General features: G+C 38.8%; 1 protein-coding gene across 7 annotated transcripts in view; it reads left to right on the top strand.

Annotated features, from left to right (window-relative positions):
• The window catches only part of TEX14 (testis expressed 14, intercellular bridge forming factor), a 427,022-nt gene that overhangs the window by 265,292 nt on the left and 148,060 nt on the right, over positions 1-13,670 (top strand). For 6 of the 7 annotated variants that reach the window (XR_012688029.1, XM_075195065.1, XM_075195067.1 and 3 more), the window contains 2 exons: positions 3,139-3,218; positions 9,246-9,398. Coding sequence is in view for 6 of the 7 variants with exons in the window: in XM_075195065.1 (XP_075051166.1) it covers positions 3,139-3,218; positions 9,246-9,398 (233 nt within the window). In the remaining variant the exon portion in view is untranslated. The remainder of the gene's footprint in view (positions 1-3,138; positions 3,219-9,245; positions 9,399-13,670) is intronic. The other variant, XM_075195063.1, reaches the window with a different exon arrangement.

The raw sequence follows: 13,670 nt of genomic DNA, 5'->3' as shown, positions 1-13,670 counted from the left end.
CTGTTCGCTCTTCAAACCTGCACTGCCCTGGGTCCCTCGGTGGCCGGAAATATGGGCTGGGGACCTCACTTCTTCCTCATCTTTCTCCTAGAGTAGAGAGATAACTCGATAGATGTTGTTCTTTTGAACAGTGTTGAAATTTCACTCCACGGGTCCTCAGATAGTTTCTGGAATTCAACTGCAAGCAAGGTTTTTAGCTCAACCATCATAGATTGAATGGAAACCAGAGCACCATTACTACCCTTGGGCACCATCTGGGATGAGGATTGGAAGAGGAAATGGTGGTGGACAAATCTTTATATATAACACACACATACACACACACTGGATTAAACTTATAGACACACATATAGAACGCATGGCTTTACCATACCTGTTTCTGGTGATTCAGAATGAACACTGCATTAAGCTTTGCCCTTCTCTGGAATAATGCATTTATAATCTATGAAAACGAGAACTCAGTAAATCTGTTCCCCTTCCATCCCAGCTGGTTGCTAGACCGGGAAGCCACTTCCTACTGTGAGCTTCGCTTGCATAGTCTATTCCATCCAGGGAGGTCGCTTGGATCCTATTCTTACTATTATATTTTATGAACATATAATTGCCTCTGACACTGAAAGCCTCCTGATTGGGTGGCATTACTATAAATAGCAGGAAAGGCTGGTTATAGCATTGTCCCTTGCTGATTAATTACCTGTTTCCTCACCTGCCTGTTCCTGGATATTTTCTGTTTTCTGCCCGTTTTCACCCTTGGCTTTTTTCTGGCCCATCTCTGTCTCCCCCATCCTTGTGACTTGTCTACGATTATCCTTGCTCACTATCTGCCCCTGACCATTTGCCTTCTATATATCGCCTGGTTCTCTACCCCCAGTCTCTTTACCTCTTCACTACCTGGTACCTAAGATAAACTTTTGCTACTCTTAGTTTAAGTCCTGGGAGCATCAGAGTACCTGTGAGAATATCACTCTCTACGGGAAAGGCGGCTTGCTATAGGTGAAGACCTCTCTCACATTTTGTTCTAAAAGTTTATCTAGGTATCAGTGAAAGCCATTACATTAGAACCGGCCCAAATAAGGAATAGAGTTCCTATGCAGACTGGACCATCAAGACCTGCTTGAGTGCTGGCTAACCAAATCCAGACCCTCTTGCAAGTAGTACAGGAGTTGTCAGTCCATTTGTCCACTTGAGAAGAGGCCTCCATATCAACCCAGGCTACCAGAGGCTCTGTAATGGAGCCAAAGTTGAACCTTCTAGATTGGTTCTCTGAAGAATGAAAATTGTGTGGGACTTTTAAAGTGAGCTGCAAGTTATACTTCAGACTGAGACCCTATTCTTCTGTTCTGAGCAACAAAAATTAGGGATTATTTCTTTACTTTAAGAGGACCCACAAACATGTGCCTTTTGGTTTCAGCCATTTTCATCTAGTATTTCTCACTGCCGATGCATTCTTTGACCCTTTTGGTTTGCTATATGACAACCCTGACAAGTAGCTTTTGTTGAAACCCATATGCGATCCCTTAGCAGGGTCGCAGTACAGTGGAGAAATACTGTGTAGAACTTAGACGCTGGTCCACAGACAGCGAGTGGACTGATCCGGCACTATGCAGCCAATTCCACCTAGGTCTTTCCTAAAGGATCAAGGACTCCTTGGTTCAGTACCAGTTCTGGATTTGAGAAACTTATGGAGCTTGCTATTAAGATCGACAAGCATATCAAAGAAAGGAAGATGTGACTGTTCCTGGGTATTCACTGTTCACTGCCCGTCTTGACGCTTGGGTTGTTTCTGGACCATTCCTATTCACTGCCTGCCCAACCTTTTGGCTTGTCTATGGTTATCCTTGCTCGCTGCCTTGTAATGACCATTTGCATTGTTACTGGTTTGCTTTCTGTTTACCACCTGGTGTAATGTACTCCCAGTATCTATATCTATTCGCTATCCAGTACCCAAGATAAACTTTACTACTCTGAGTTTAAGTTCTGGGCACATCTGAGTACCTGTGAGAACATCGTTCTCTACGGGAAAGGCAGCTTGCTGTAGATGAAGACCTCTCTCGCTACTTGTTCTAAAGGTTTATCTAGGTACCAGTGGAAGCTGTTTGAATTTTTTAAATTATATTTTATGTATTTATGTTTTGGGGTTTTTTCTTATCTTTTTTTATGGTGATCACCAATGTGCACAATTTTATTAACATATCTGTTCTACAATGTTCCTTTTTGCATAGATCCTTTAATTTATATTTTTAATCATTTAGTAAATACATATATGTATCCTCGAGGTTTGCTTAAATTGTTTTCACAACTATCCTTTGTGCTCTTCACTACCAGTCCTTTCAAAATTCTTTAGGTCCGTTCTGAAATACATCAATCAGTTGTTAATACACAGGTTCTATATAACCTCTTTAAAATAGAAGCAAGGACTACAAACTGTTTAAGATTAAATTACATTTGTTGTGATTTTTACATGCTTTTTTTATTACTGATTTATTTTATTAATTAATGAAGGGAAGTATGGGGTAAAGGGAAATTGCTTCTGTTTTAAACATACACTTTCATTGTAGACAGCTGTTTATTTGGTCTGAATGTTAAGACCACCTGCCCATTAGGCGTACATATCTGGCCTATTTACTCTGTGAAAAATCCTGGAACTCAATGTACATATTGGCGAAGCCTTCATGTTTTCCTTTTTTATTCTTAGAAATATCAGGGCCCATTTTGTTTTTGTCAAGTATAAAAACATGCGTTATCTCTACACCTGAATTGTGTGTGCCTTTGGAAAGCAGCCATGTTTGCTTATATATTCACCATCTTTCCATCCCAATCCTAGGACCAAATAATAGAATAATGTTACAAATGTAAACAGCCCAAATATTTTAAAAGACATGTAGTTATAGTTATCTTTATATATGCTAAATATAAATGATAATTATTAACGTATTCAAGGTGGCACGGGATGTGTTTAACAATTTGTTTTAAAAATTAATCCAATGCTATGGATGAATGGCACTTGTCCACATGTTTCCTTAAAGATATTAAATGTGAGTCCTACATGTCCTCTTATCCAAAAGGTGCGTAGTGATATAGTTTTTTTTTTTTTGCAAATTCAGATATTTATTTGAGTTTGTTGTTTTCATTGGACAGATTGTGTACAAAAGCAGCATCTGCTCAGCAGTGGTTAAGCAATATAAGTATCAGAGGAGAATTGACACCAACTTGGAACTGTAAGTATTTTTAAGAAAAATTATCGATTGTTTGAATATATTTTGGATTCATGCTGTGGTGGTTCATCAGATATATAGATCTGTACTATTCAGATAAACCTATTCCATTCCAATCAGTCCATCTATGCTGTGAGTTTGACTTTTACATTTTTATAGTTTGCTTTCCCCAACAATACTGTGTGACCATATATAATTGACTGTTCAATCTGTTTAAACAGTTAAGCAGGTTCTAAATGATTTGTGTTTCAGCGCTGTCCATATGGTGAATGGGCTATATAAAGTATTTAAGTTACATTCATGTCCGCATGACAATGGATGTCAGATGCACTGACATGAGTGTATCAAGGATTTGGGGATTCACACACTGGTGTTTCAAGATTAAGCCACCACCCAAATAAGGGTTTTATAATCGGAAACAACTTGTAAATTCCATGCCCTGACTTGGCCAATGGGAGAGCAACTCGCTATTAGGGAGGGATATTTTACCTAATAAAGTGATAACTCAGTGCCTTATGTAGGGTTGGACGCAGTTTACACGTACAATTTAAGAGTAAATTGCATCCTGTAGTTTGCTTATTACTCCGAGCCACATGTATGTTATGATATGTGCGATGTAGAATAGTACGCAAAATAGGTACATTTTCTTTAGATATGCTTAAAGGGTATCCTACTCAGCGACTCTAAAAATAGTCACTTTTTTTTTTTTTAAAGCGTGCCCACATCAATAAAGCCTTACCAGCCATTGTACTGCAGCCTAGGCTGTGTTAGATCTAAAATTCTGATCCAAGTTTGCCTGTGGTGTCAGGTATATCTGGAAGCGCTTCAATCAGCTGAAGAGAATTGACTCAGACCAAGTTCAGTATACAAGGAATATTCTCTGATTTATTGATACAAAGATACAAGTTTTTATAGCCTACTGAATAAATGAATCCTATGTCATAAGCATAGTCTATACCATTAGTCTATGAGAAGCGCTACTGATTAACTTTCTCACGTATTCTTGAGGTGTTTACTTGCTTCCCCTTCTAAGGACAGATGAGCCTATTATTTTTATCTCAGGGGGAGCTGGAGGTTCATCTCCTATATGCCACAAGGGCACAGCTCCCACACAATGAGCTGAACATGAAGCTACTTATTGTTCTCATATCTTGATACATTCTTCAGGTGTTCTCTATGTCAGCTTAACCTCAAGCCATGGGCTTACATCTTGTAAAACTGCAAATCAGCAGAAAAATGAATAATCTCTTTTAGCAAATAATATTTCTATGTAAGTTACAATAAATTGCTGAACAAAGGCCTTATGAGGCCTTAACAAAAAATCATATTAAACAGCTGGTACTGGCAAATTTAGGGGGACAAAAAGCGTACATTCCCCCAATTTGGGAATGGCAGCCTTGGCTGGTATTGGTAAAATTGGGGGTACAAACAGCGTTTGATTCCCCCTAGTACCAGCACTAGGCTTTGCCAGCTAGGGTTGGTGGCTCTATAGCAGTGAACCCGGCATCGTGGAGTCCCCCTGCCATAATACCAATCCAGCCCTAGACTGGTCGGCATTGCTGTATCCCCTAGGGTTCTGGTCATGAGAAATTGCGCAGTTATAAATATGATTGCATATTCACTAAGAAGAAGTAGATGCCAGTGATTCCTACATGGATACAGGTGAGCAATAACGATGGTAAAAGAGGGCATTGTAGGGGTGTTTATATTTCAAATAAAAGTTAATTGTGTGTCTGTTTACTACAGAGCCCTGAGTGTCTAGGCATGCTGGCAGTTGTGGTTCACCAAGTGCTAATATACTCAAACATTTAAAGGTGGCCTGGGCATGCTGGAACCTGTAGTGTATAACAGACAAAATGGTTAATTTCATTAAAACAATTTTACCCACACATACTGCTCCAGGGGTGTAAGAATAGCCCTAATATTTTTTAGCACAAGGCTGGTTATACCTAGGGGAAACATTTTTTTTTTTGCAGCACCAATCCCCCTAGAGAATTCAACCCTGTCCTGTCTGGCATAGGGCTGGTTTGGAACTATGGCATGGGTACTCCACGGTGTAGGTTTCTCTGCTATAGTGCCACCAGCACTGACTGGCAAAGCCTAGTACTGGTATTGCTAAATTCACGGTGGGCCTTGCTTTTTTTTCCCCCTTAATTTTGCCAGTAGCAGCCTAGATTTGCAGCAGTCTGGGCTGATTAAGCTTCTTCAGTGGAAGTTTCTTTTCATTTCTTTTTATTATTATTTATTTTTAATACAATAAAAGGTCCATGCTGATGACCATCATCATTAGAAGGGATCTTGCACCAGGAGGCTAGCAGATGCAACAGATAAGCTCCCTTTTTGCACTTTAAACTTAGGGCTAGATTTTTCAAGAATTGAGTTTGGTGGCAATTTGAAACCGCCACCCATCGCCAGCAGTTTAGAGGTCCAATCCGCCACATGTACTATAGGGCAGTTTGAGTCTTCAATTTAAAATGACTGGCAATGTATGGCGGATTGAAAAAACTAAACCGCCGGCTGTTTGGATGAAACCGCCATCAAAACCAGCGTCCAAAAGACAAGACCTGCTTAATACCTGCTTCAGAATGGCTTAATAGCTTAAACATGCTGTTTGAACTATTTTGCCATTCAGAACATAAGAGAAAGCCCCACTGACATTTAAATTATTTTGCCAGTCATTGTTTATTGATTAAGGGGCAAAATGAATTAAATCTTAACTTATGAGGGGAAAAAAATATATTATATTAAGTGGATAAAATTATTTCATTATTATATTATCAGGGCAATAATTAATGACAATTTGTGCAATATATATATAATTATATCCACCATTAACAATAAGTTAATAATATTATATATTCACATTTCCCACATAATATAATGCTATAATAGTGTCCCCTTAAAAAAATCTAAAATAAAAAATTCCCTCATAAGTTAATATTAAATTAATTTTTCCCCATAATCAAAAAATAATGATTGCCCAAATAATTTAAATGGCAATAGTGCTTCCTTTTATGTCCTGAATGGCAAAATATCTCAAACAGTATGGTGTTTGATCAATCTCGCCATTCACAACCACCTCTTTTATTTTGGCCGTTTGAATGGCTGTTTTGATGCATTTTTGAAAGCCCTAGCTTAATAATTCCGATTGTTTGTATCATCATCACCACCATTTATTTATATAGCGCCACTGATTCCGCAGCGCTGTACAGAGAACTCATTCACATCAGTCCCTGCCCCATTGGAGCTTACAGTCTAAATTCCCTAACACACACAGACAGACCGTGAGAAAGAGACTAGGGTCAATTTTGATAGCAGCCAATTAACCTACTAGTATGTTTTTGGAGTGTAGGAGGAAACCAGAGCACCCGGAGGAAACCCACGCAAACATAGGGAGAACATACAAACTCCACACAGATAAGGCCATGGTCGGGAATTGAACTCATGACCCCAGTGTTGTGAGGCAGAAGTGCTAACCACTTAGCCACCGTGCTGCCCATGTTCATCATTGTTAAAATCAGGATGGCGGTTGTAAAGTGGTGGTTTTGAAAAATGTCAATTCTGGCCATTTTAGCGGCGGTTTGGGTTTAGTAAAACCGTCAGTTTCAAAACCACTGAAAAATATCCAAAAAGCGTCGGTTTGAGCAAACCACCCTTTAGCAAATCTAGCCCTTAGTCTTGTCCAACTGTAAAAGACCCCTTTGGAGTGTAAATCAACACTTTTAAATCTATTTCTATACACTTACTTTTCATTTCAGTATTTTCTTCTTGTCACGCTTCCTCATGATGTCAACTCCTACACTAATCTGTCAGCTTCCATAAGGATTGACACTTCAGACATTTTTAAACAATAATTTACAGATTATATGTAGTGTTGTCCATGCTAAAATGTGCTTCAGAACTTGGTCTAGATTGTGAAACTTTATACTCACAGTATTGTCTCTGTGTAGAATACACACATAAGAATAATATAGATAAATATTATCTGTTTTGATTTAATCGCTTATAATTTGAGCATCACAATGTCATCACAGTAGTGCTCATTAGCTGAAAATGTGTATTAAAGGAATAATGCACTCTCTTCTGTAAATTATTATAGATATCAAAAGTCACCTCGGATTTCTGTGACCTATATAAAAGCTTCCAGCTGGTGACTTTGTGCATACATATGGTCACATAACTTTTTGGTGACTTCTAATATCCCTATAATTTATAGCTGTAAGAGTGCATTATCCAATATAATATAATTTCTATGCTAAGATTCTCCGTGTCTGTAGAATAAAAATTGTCCACAAATTGGTCATATATATATATATATATATATATATATATATATATATATATATATATAAAATGTTATCCTGTTTATTGAATATTTACTGAGAGACAATTTGGGCAAAAGCAGCACATCTTTTGTAAAAGAAAAATTACATTGCTTGGAGGGTGTGTGTTCTATATTATTCCCAAATTATTTTTGGGAATTATTTTTTTTCATATATGAAAATACAGTGTTTCTTCTATATACCCCCTCTTTAAACCGACCACTGACACTTACTACCAAGTATTCACCTGCATAAAAGTGCATTAAAATGTAATCATTCCAATATTCCATAACATTTGCTTCTGACAGCACCACTTTTACTCTAACATGGTTTTAGATAGCGTTATGAAGAAATAGCACTATAAAATGGAGAGGAGAGCTCGCTTTATTGAGATTTCTGCATGTCAGATATTGAATCTATTTATATGACCTTTTTAATAGGGAACATTTTTAGAATTTATATGTGACTCCTCTAGGAATGAAATTTTAAAAATGTCCACATGGAGTCAGTCTTTAACTACTAAATACACCAATACAGCGAGAATGTTACTATTGTGCTAGCAATTCCACATGTTATGCTGGGAATTTCAAACAGTTAATTGGTACGTATGGTATATATGAGGTATATATTGGAAAGTATAATTTCTGTTTTTATACAAATTTCTATAATATGTAATAATATAAGATTTAGCATATTGTAAAACCTTTTTAACAAAGGCTGGTTTACTCATACATCATGCATATATGCACGCTGCTCTGACAGAGCTCAGCAATATGGATCAATCCTCTGTATGCACAATAGCATACATGCCAGCTTTCAAAACGTAAGATCCCGGGGGATAAGTCATGTGACTGGGGGTAGGAGGGGGCACAGCATTGAATAGCGGGTGCCGGTGTTAATGACGCAATTAAGCCATTCCCCTGCCATTCAATGCTGTGAATTTCGGCGAATCCGAGATGTTTGCCTACTCTTCCAGGAGTCCGGGAGGACTCCCCGAAATTCGGGAGCCTCTCGGGAACTCTGGGAGAGTAGGCAAGTATGCAATAGCTAATGACTACATATAACAAAAAACAAATAACAGCTCTAAAATTAGTACATGCTGCATCCATGGTCTCCCATACATTTCCAATAACGCCCATGTGTATTCCATTTTAAATACTTTGGAAAGGATTCATGAAGGAAATTAAAGCAAAAAAAAATATTAACTTTACACCTTGGCAAAACCATGTTGTATTGGAGGGGGAGACATTTTCAAAAATGTGAGGACAGATTTATAATTGGGGTAGAGCATGTCCTAGATCAACTATTAATGGCAATAATAAAATAAATCTATCAAATATTTCCCTCCTACATGAAAAAACAGCCAGTATTTTCCATATGTGCAAAATAATAAACTAATTTGCACCCTTTGCATTGCAACATGGTTTTGCAAAGGTTTCATAGTTACTAATGTTTTGGCTTTACTTTCCTTAATGAGTCAGGCCCTTTATGTTCACACCATGCTGAGAAACCTGTGGGATTCCACCAGAAGAGTGCTTAGTAAAGCTCTACTGTTATCTTGAGCCTAATGGAAACAACGTTTTCACATTCTTCCAAACACAATTCCCCTAACTTAAGTGTTGTTGTGAGTGGAAAGCTTTCCTGATTTACACTTTTGCAACCTGCATTACATTTAATTAACAACTTCATGTTAATTGTGTATCTCCAGCAGCAAATTCAGGAAGGCAGTGCCTGCAAAATATGAAACTGTGTGAATATGTAAATGATAAAGAGACAGAAGAACAAACCCAGGAGAGCAGCAAGATTTGGGGTCAGGAGGACCAGGAGGATAAATTGGAGAAATTACTTCGACAGTTTTCAGGTTTGGTTTGATTCACTTTTCACCAATAAAGCAGTGGTCAGACATGCAATCCTACCTCTAATAAACAAATTGTCTCAACTCTCTGGCGCTAATTCACTACTCACAGAATGATGCAACTACACTTGTACAGGCTTGGCTTAAGAATTTAAAAATAGCAAAGTTGTTGGGAAACTTGGGCTCAGCATTTTATTAGTGATTAGGATTAATAGGTTATTTGAGTTTGATTTTTATTGTTTATTGCATTTTATGATATGTTTTAACTGATATATGGACAACACTAGTTTAAGTGTAGTAATAATAATATGAGGAAAGCGCTCATCAGATTGCAGCTCCTACATTAAAAAATGGTTGTATATAGTAAAGGGCGCAGTGAAAAACAAAAACAAAAAACTGACAGACAACAGATAATATTTATAGTTAGTTTTTGAAGGGATAGAGATCAATATACAGCTCCAAGAATATCAAAAAGGAAAAAAGGAAGAAAAATTTATATTCTTACCCTAGAAGTCCCTAGCGTAATTAAAGGTCCTCAGCATTCAGCAGTCGCTTACAGTCCGGATATAATTCAGCTAAAAACGCCAGGGTATAGCGCCAGACTGCATCAGAATGAATCCCTGGTCTGGCTTGTAACTCGTGTTGTTGTGTCTGACACGCGGAAGTGAGACACTGACCCGCAGAGAAACAGTGGCTGATGAGGTTCAAAATAGTTCAAGATAGTAGCAACCAACGCGTTTCATCCGAAATTTATACTTTCTCAAGGATATGTTGGACAGAAACTGAAGGGTTATTTATAGGTCCTCCTGGTTGGATAAATTCTTTATTAAGAAAAATTAAATGTTCATAAACATAGAAAAATTGTATCAAAAATGTGTAAAATATATATAAAAAATATAACTAGAATAAAATCAGTATAAAAAGAGTATAAAAAAGAATCAAAATAAAAATTCCAGAAAAAAGAGGCAGGGGGGGGGAGGGTGGATATTTTATATACTTAAAAATGAGCCTAAATCAAAATCGCTATTCAAACCATGTGGCATAAGAGTTTTCATCATGTATATCCATTTGGTTTCCAAATGTGAAATATTTTCTAGATAGTTGTACCCTCTCCAGAATTTTTTAACATGTTGTATGCCTAAAAATTTAAGTTGTTTTGGATTGCATTGAGAATTATTCATAAAATTATTAGAAATACTGTGAGTTTTGAGTCCTCTTTTAATATTGTAAAAATGCTCCGCCATTCTTATTTTCAAGGTGCGTTTTGTTCTGCCTATATATTGGAGGCCATAAGTGCACTCCAACACATAGATGACTCCTTCCGTATTGCAACTGATGGCTTCAGGGCCGGATTAACCCGAGGTCTTACTGGGCTACAGCCCAGGGGCCTCGGGCATCTGTGGGTCCCTTTCTTGAAAGTAATTTTTTTAAATGTTCAGCTGTAGCGAGCCGCCGGCCGCGCTACAGCCTGTACCGCGGTCGGTGACTCCTACTGAATGAAGCAGGTGACGTCACTCACCTGAAATGACAGCAGGCTGCAGCCAGGCAATGGTCCGTCCGCGGTGCTCTGCTCATTAATCTCCTTAGTAATGAGAGTGAGTCACTCTCACGAGATCTTCTTACTAAGGAGATTAATGAGCAGAGCACCGCGGAACGGACACTACAGGCAGGCAGCAGGGAGTGAGCTGGGGAGAACACCGTTGAAGACGGAGGTAAGCACTCGGTCTTGGGGGCTGGCTGTCCCTGTCTTTACATTCTATTTTTGGGAGATAGAAATACCAAGGGGGGGGGGGGGGGGGCTGGCTGGCACACATTGTGGGGGATATAATTACAGGGGGGGGGGGTGTTTGGGGCTGGCTGGCACGCATTGTGGGGGAGATAATTAGAGGGGGGTTTGGGGGCTGGCTGGCACACATTGTGGGGGAGATAATTACAGGGGGGGCTGGCTGGCACACATTGTGGGGGAGATAATTATAGGGGGGAGGTTGGGGGCTGGCTGGCATGCATTGTGGGGGAGATAATTACGGGGGGGCTGGCTGGCACGCATTGTGGGGGAGATAATTACAGGGGGGAGGTTAGGGGCTGGCTGGCATGCATTGTGGGGGATATAATTACAGGGGGGGTTGGGGGCTGTCTGGCACAGTGTGCACTTTTGGGAGAGATATTTGCAGAGGGGGTTGGGGGCTGGCACAGTGCGCACTGTTCGGGGAGATAATTGCAGGAGGGCTGGGCTGGCACAGTGACACTGGGGGAGATCATTGTAGGCGTGGCTGGAACTGTTGGGAGCTTATGATGACTGGGGGGAGGGTTGGGAGAGCATTGCAGCAGGATGGCTGGCACTGTTGGAAGCTTATCATGACTGGGGTGGGATAGATCATGAATAACAAAAAAGCTAAAAGATAAGAGAAAAAATATATATAGTTTAATATGTGTAAATGGATTATGACATCACCATGTATATAGTGATTCCATTGCATTCACACGCAATAGTCCCAAAACAGGGGAGAGACCCCCATTATTATTATCAGCACCATCTTTTATACCTCTCTATCTACTGCTTTTCTGGTTCCTTGAGCTATTTGAATTTCAACTTGCACACTTATTTGGTATACTTTAGAACTATTGCTGTGCATGCAGGGGAATCACTATATACGTGGTGATGTAATAATCCATTGGAGCACAATACACTAGAATCTTTTTTGTTGGTCATTTTTTGGTGAGAACTGTTGACCCACACAGGTGGGAATTATTAAAGTAGAAGACGTTTCATCCCCTATGTGCTGGCAATGTTGTGAATTGTGAACTGTGCCATAATATTGAAGTCTCTTTGGGATGATCTGTTAACATGTTAGATATTACATCATGTCGCTATTATAATGGACTCGTGCTATTGCGAAATATCTTTGTTAATATATGCTTGTTGCTATTGGTGAAGGACTATAGAATATTTTATGTGCAGAGGGTCAGTGAAAAGTGTCTGTATTCTGCATTAGTTTTGTACTTACATATCTTCAGGGGGCTTTTGATGAAAGCCTGTTTGGATACCGACACTGGCTGCAGATAGACACTTTCTTATTCTACAGAATAATTTGTAAGTTTACTGAGGCTGGCTGTTGTACTATGTATTTCAATGTTAGATTTTTCTGTCTGCATGATAGCTAGGTATGATTTAATCATCTAAGGGTGTTGTGCGCTATGAACGTTTGGTATAAGATATGATTTAATGTAAGTCATTTTAATGTCTCGGCTACAATGGTAACCTCAGGTAAAAAATATACAATGTTAATGTGCTTACATTTTATTTCTTCTCATATATATTTTTCTTATTTATATGGCTTGAGCATTGAGTGAGAATGTTGTGCAATTAATTCTTCATCAATGTGGTGAGGGTGCATGGTTACCTCCATAATTAAGGCTTTTAATCCAAATGAAATTATCTTTAGTTTGGTCTGTAATAGGTTGGTGTTCTCTTTCTGTTCTGACTGAAACCAAATCCAGGAAGTCGTGTTTGTCTACCCTTTGTCTGCTTTCTGCCATTTTCCAGTTCTTCTGGCCTGGCTTTGGAAATTGATGCTATATCATGCCCTCAAGCTGTATGATTGACAGGACAGCTTTGGGAAGAATAATCCTGGTGTTGGCAACATTTATGTCCCCTTGTTTGCTAGTAAATATCCATATTTATCGGCATATTTTGTTTATTATGATGCGTGGAAGCTTCCATAATACTTCAAAGAGAAGTTAAAAGTAAAATTTAATATATACTAATGTACATGATGTAGTTCCTTACACTGCAATTTGTCTGAAGCGAATTTATTTCTGGCTTGTTTTATATTGCTAAGGGTATCCTAAAAAGAAAATTAATTGCCATCTGGATGAAAGTGTTCTTTCCTTCTAGCCAGTACATAATGAATAAAAAGTCTATAACGCTACTGGTACAATGTCTTTAAATATGTTACTGGGTAGTTCAAGTGGCTGCTGAGGTGATACATTGGGTCTGAGGTTGGAGGGCGGGGTAATGACTGGGGGAGGTGACGTGGCTGCAGCAGGGACATCTGATGATTTGGCAAAGGGTGAGGGTCTGATGGATTGATATTTGTCAATAGTTTTACCTTTTCAGATTAATTATGTCAGAGAAGAAGAAGTTTGAGAGTGGAGCAAGCAAAAGAAAAAGACAACAGGAGAAGACACGAAAGCATGAAGAACTGCTCAGCCAATGTCCAAAATTATTTGATCTTGGATTTAAAGCCAAGGCAGGCACAGCAGCATTACAGCAGCCAG

The sequence above is a fragment of the Mixophyes fleayi genome, chromosome 2, assembly GCF_038048845.1.
Source record: "Mixophyes fleayi isolate aMixFle1 chromosome 2, aMixFle1.hap1, whole genome shotgun sequence".
NCBI classification, from domain to species: domain Eukaryota; kingdom Metazoa; phylum Chordata; class Amphibia; order Anura; family Limnodynastidae; genus Mixophyes; species Mixophyes fleayi.
Note: the sequence above shows the minus strand (reverse complement) of the source record. Positions and strands in the feature narration are given on the sequence as shown.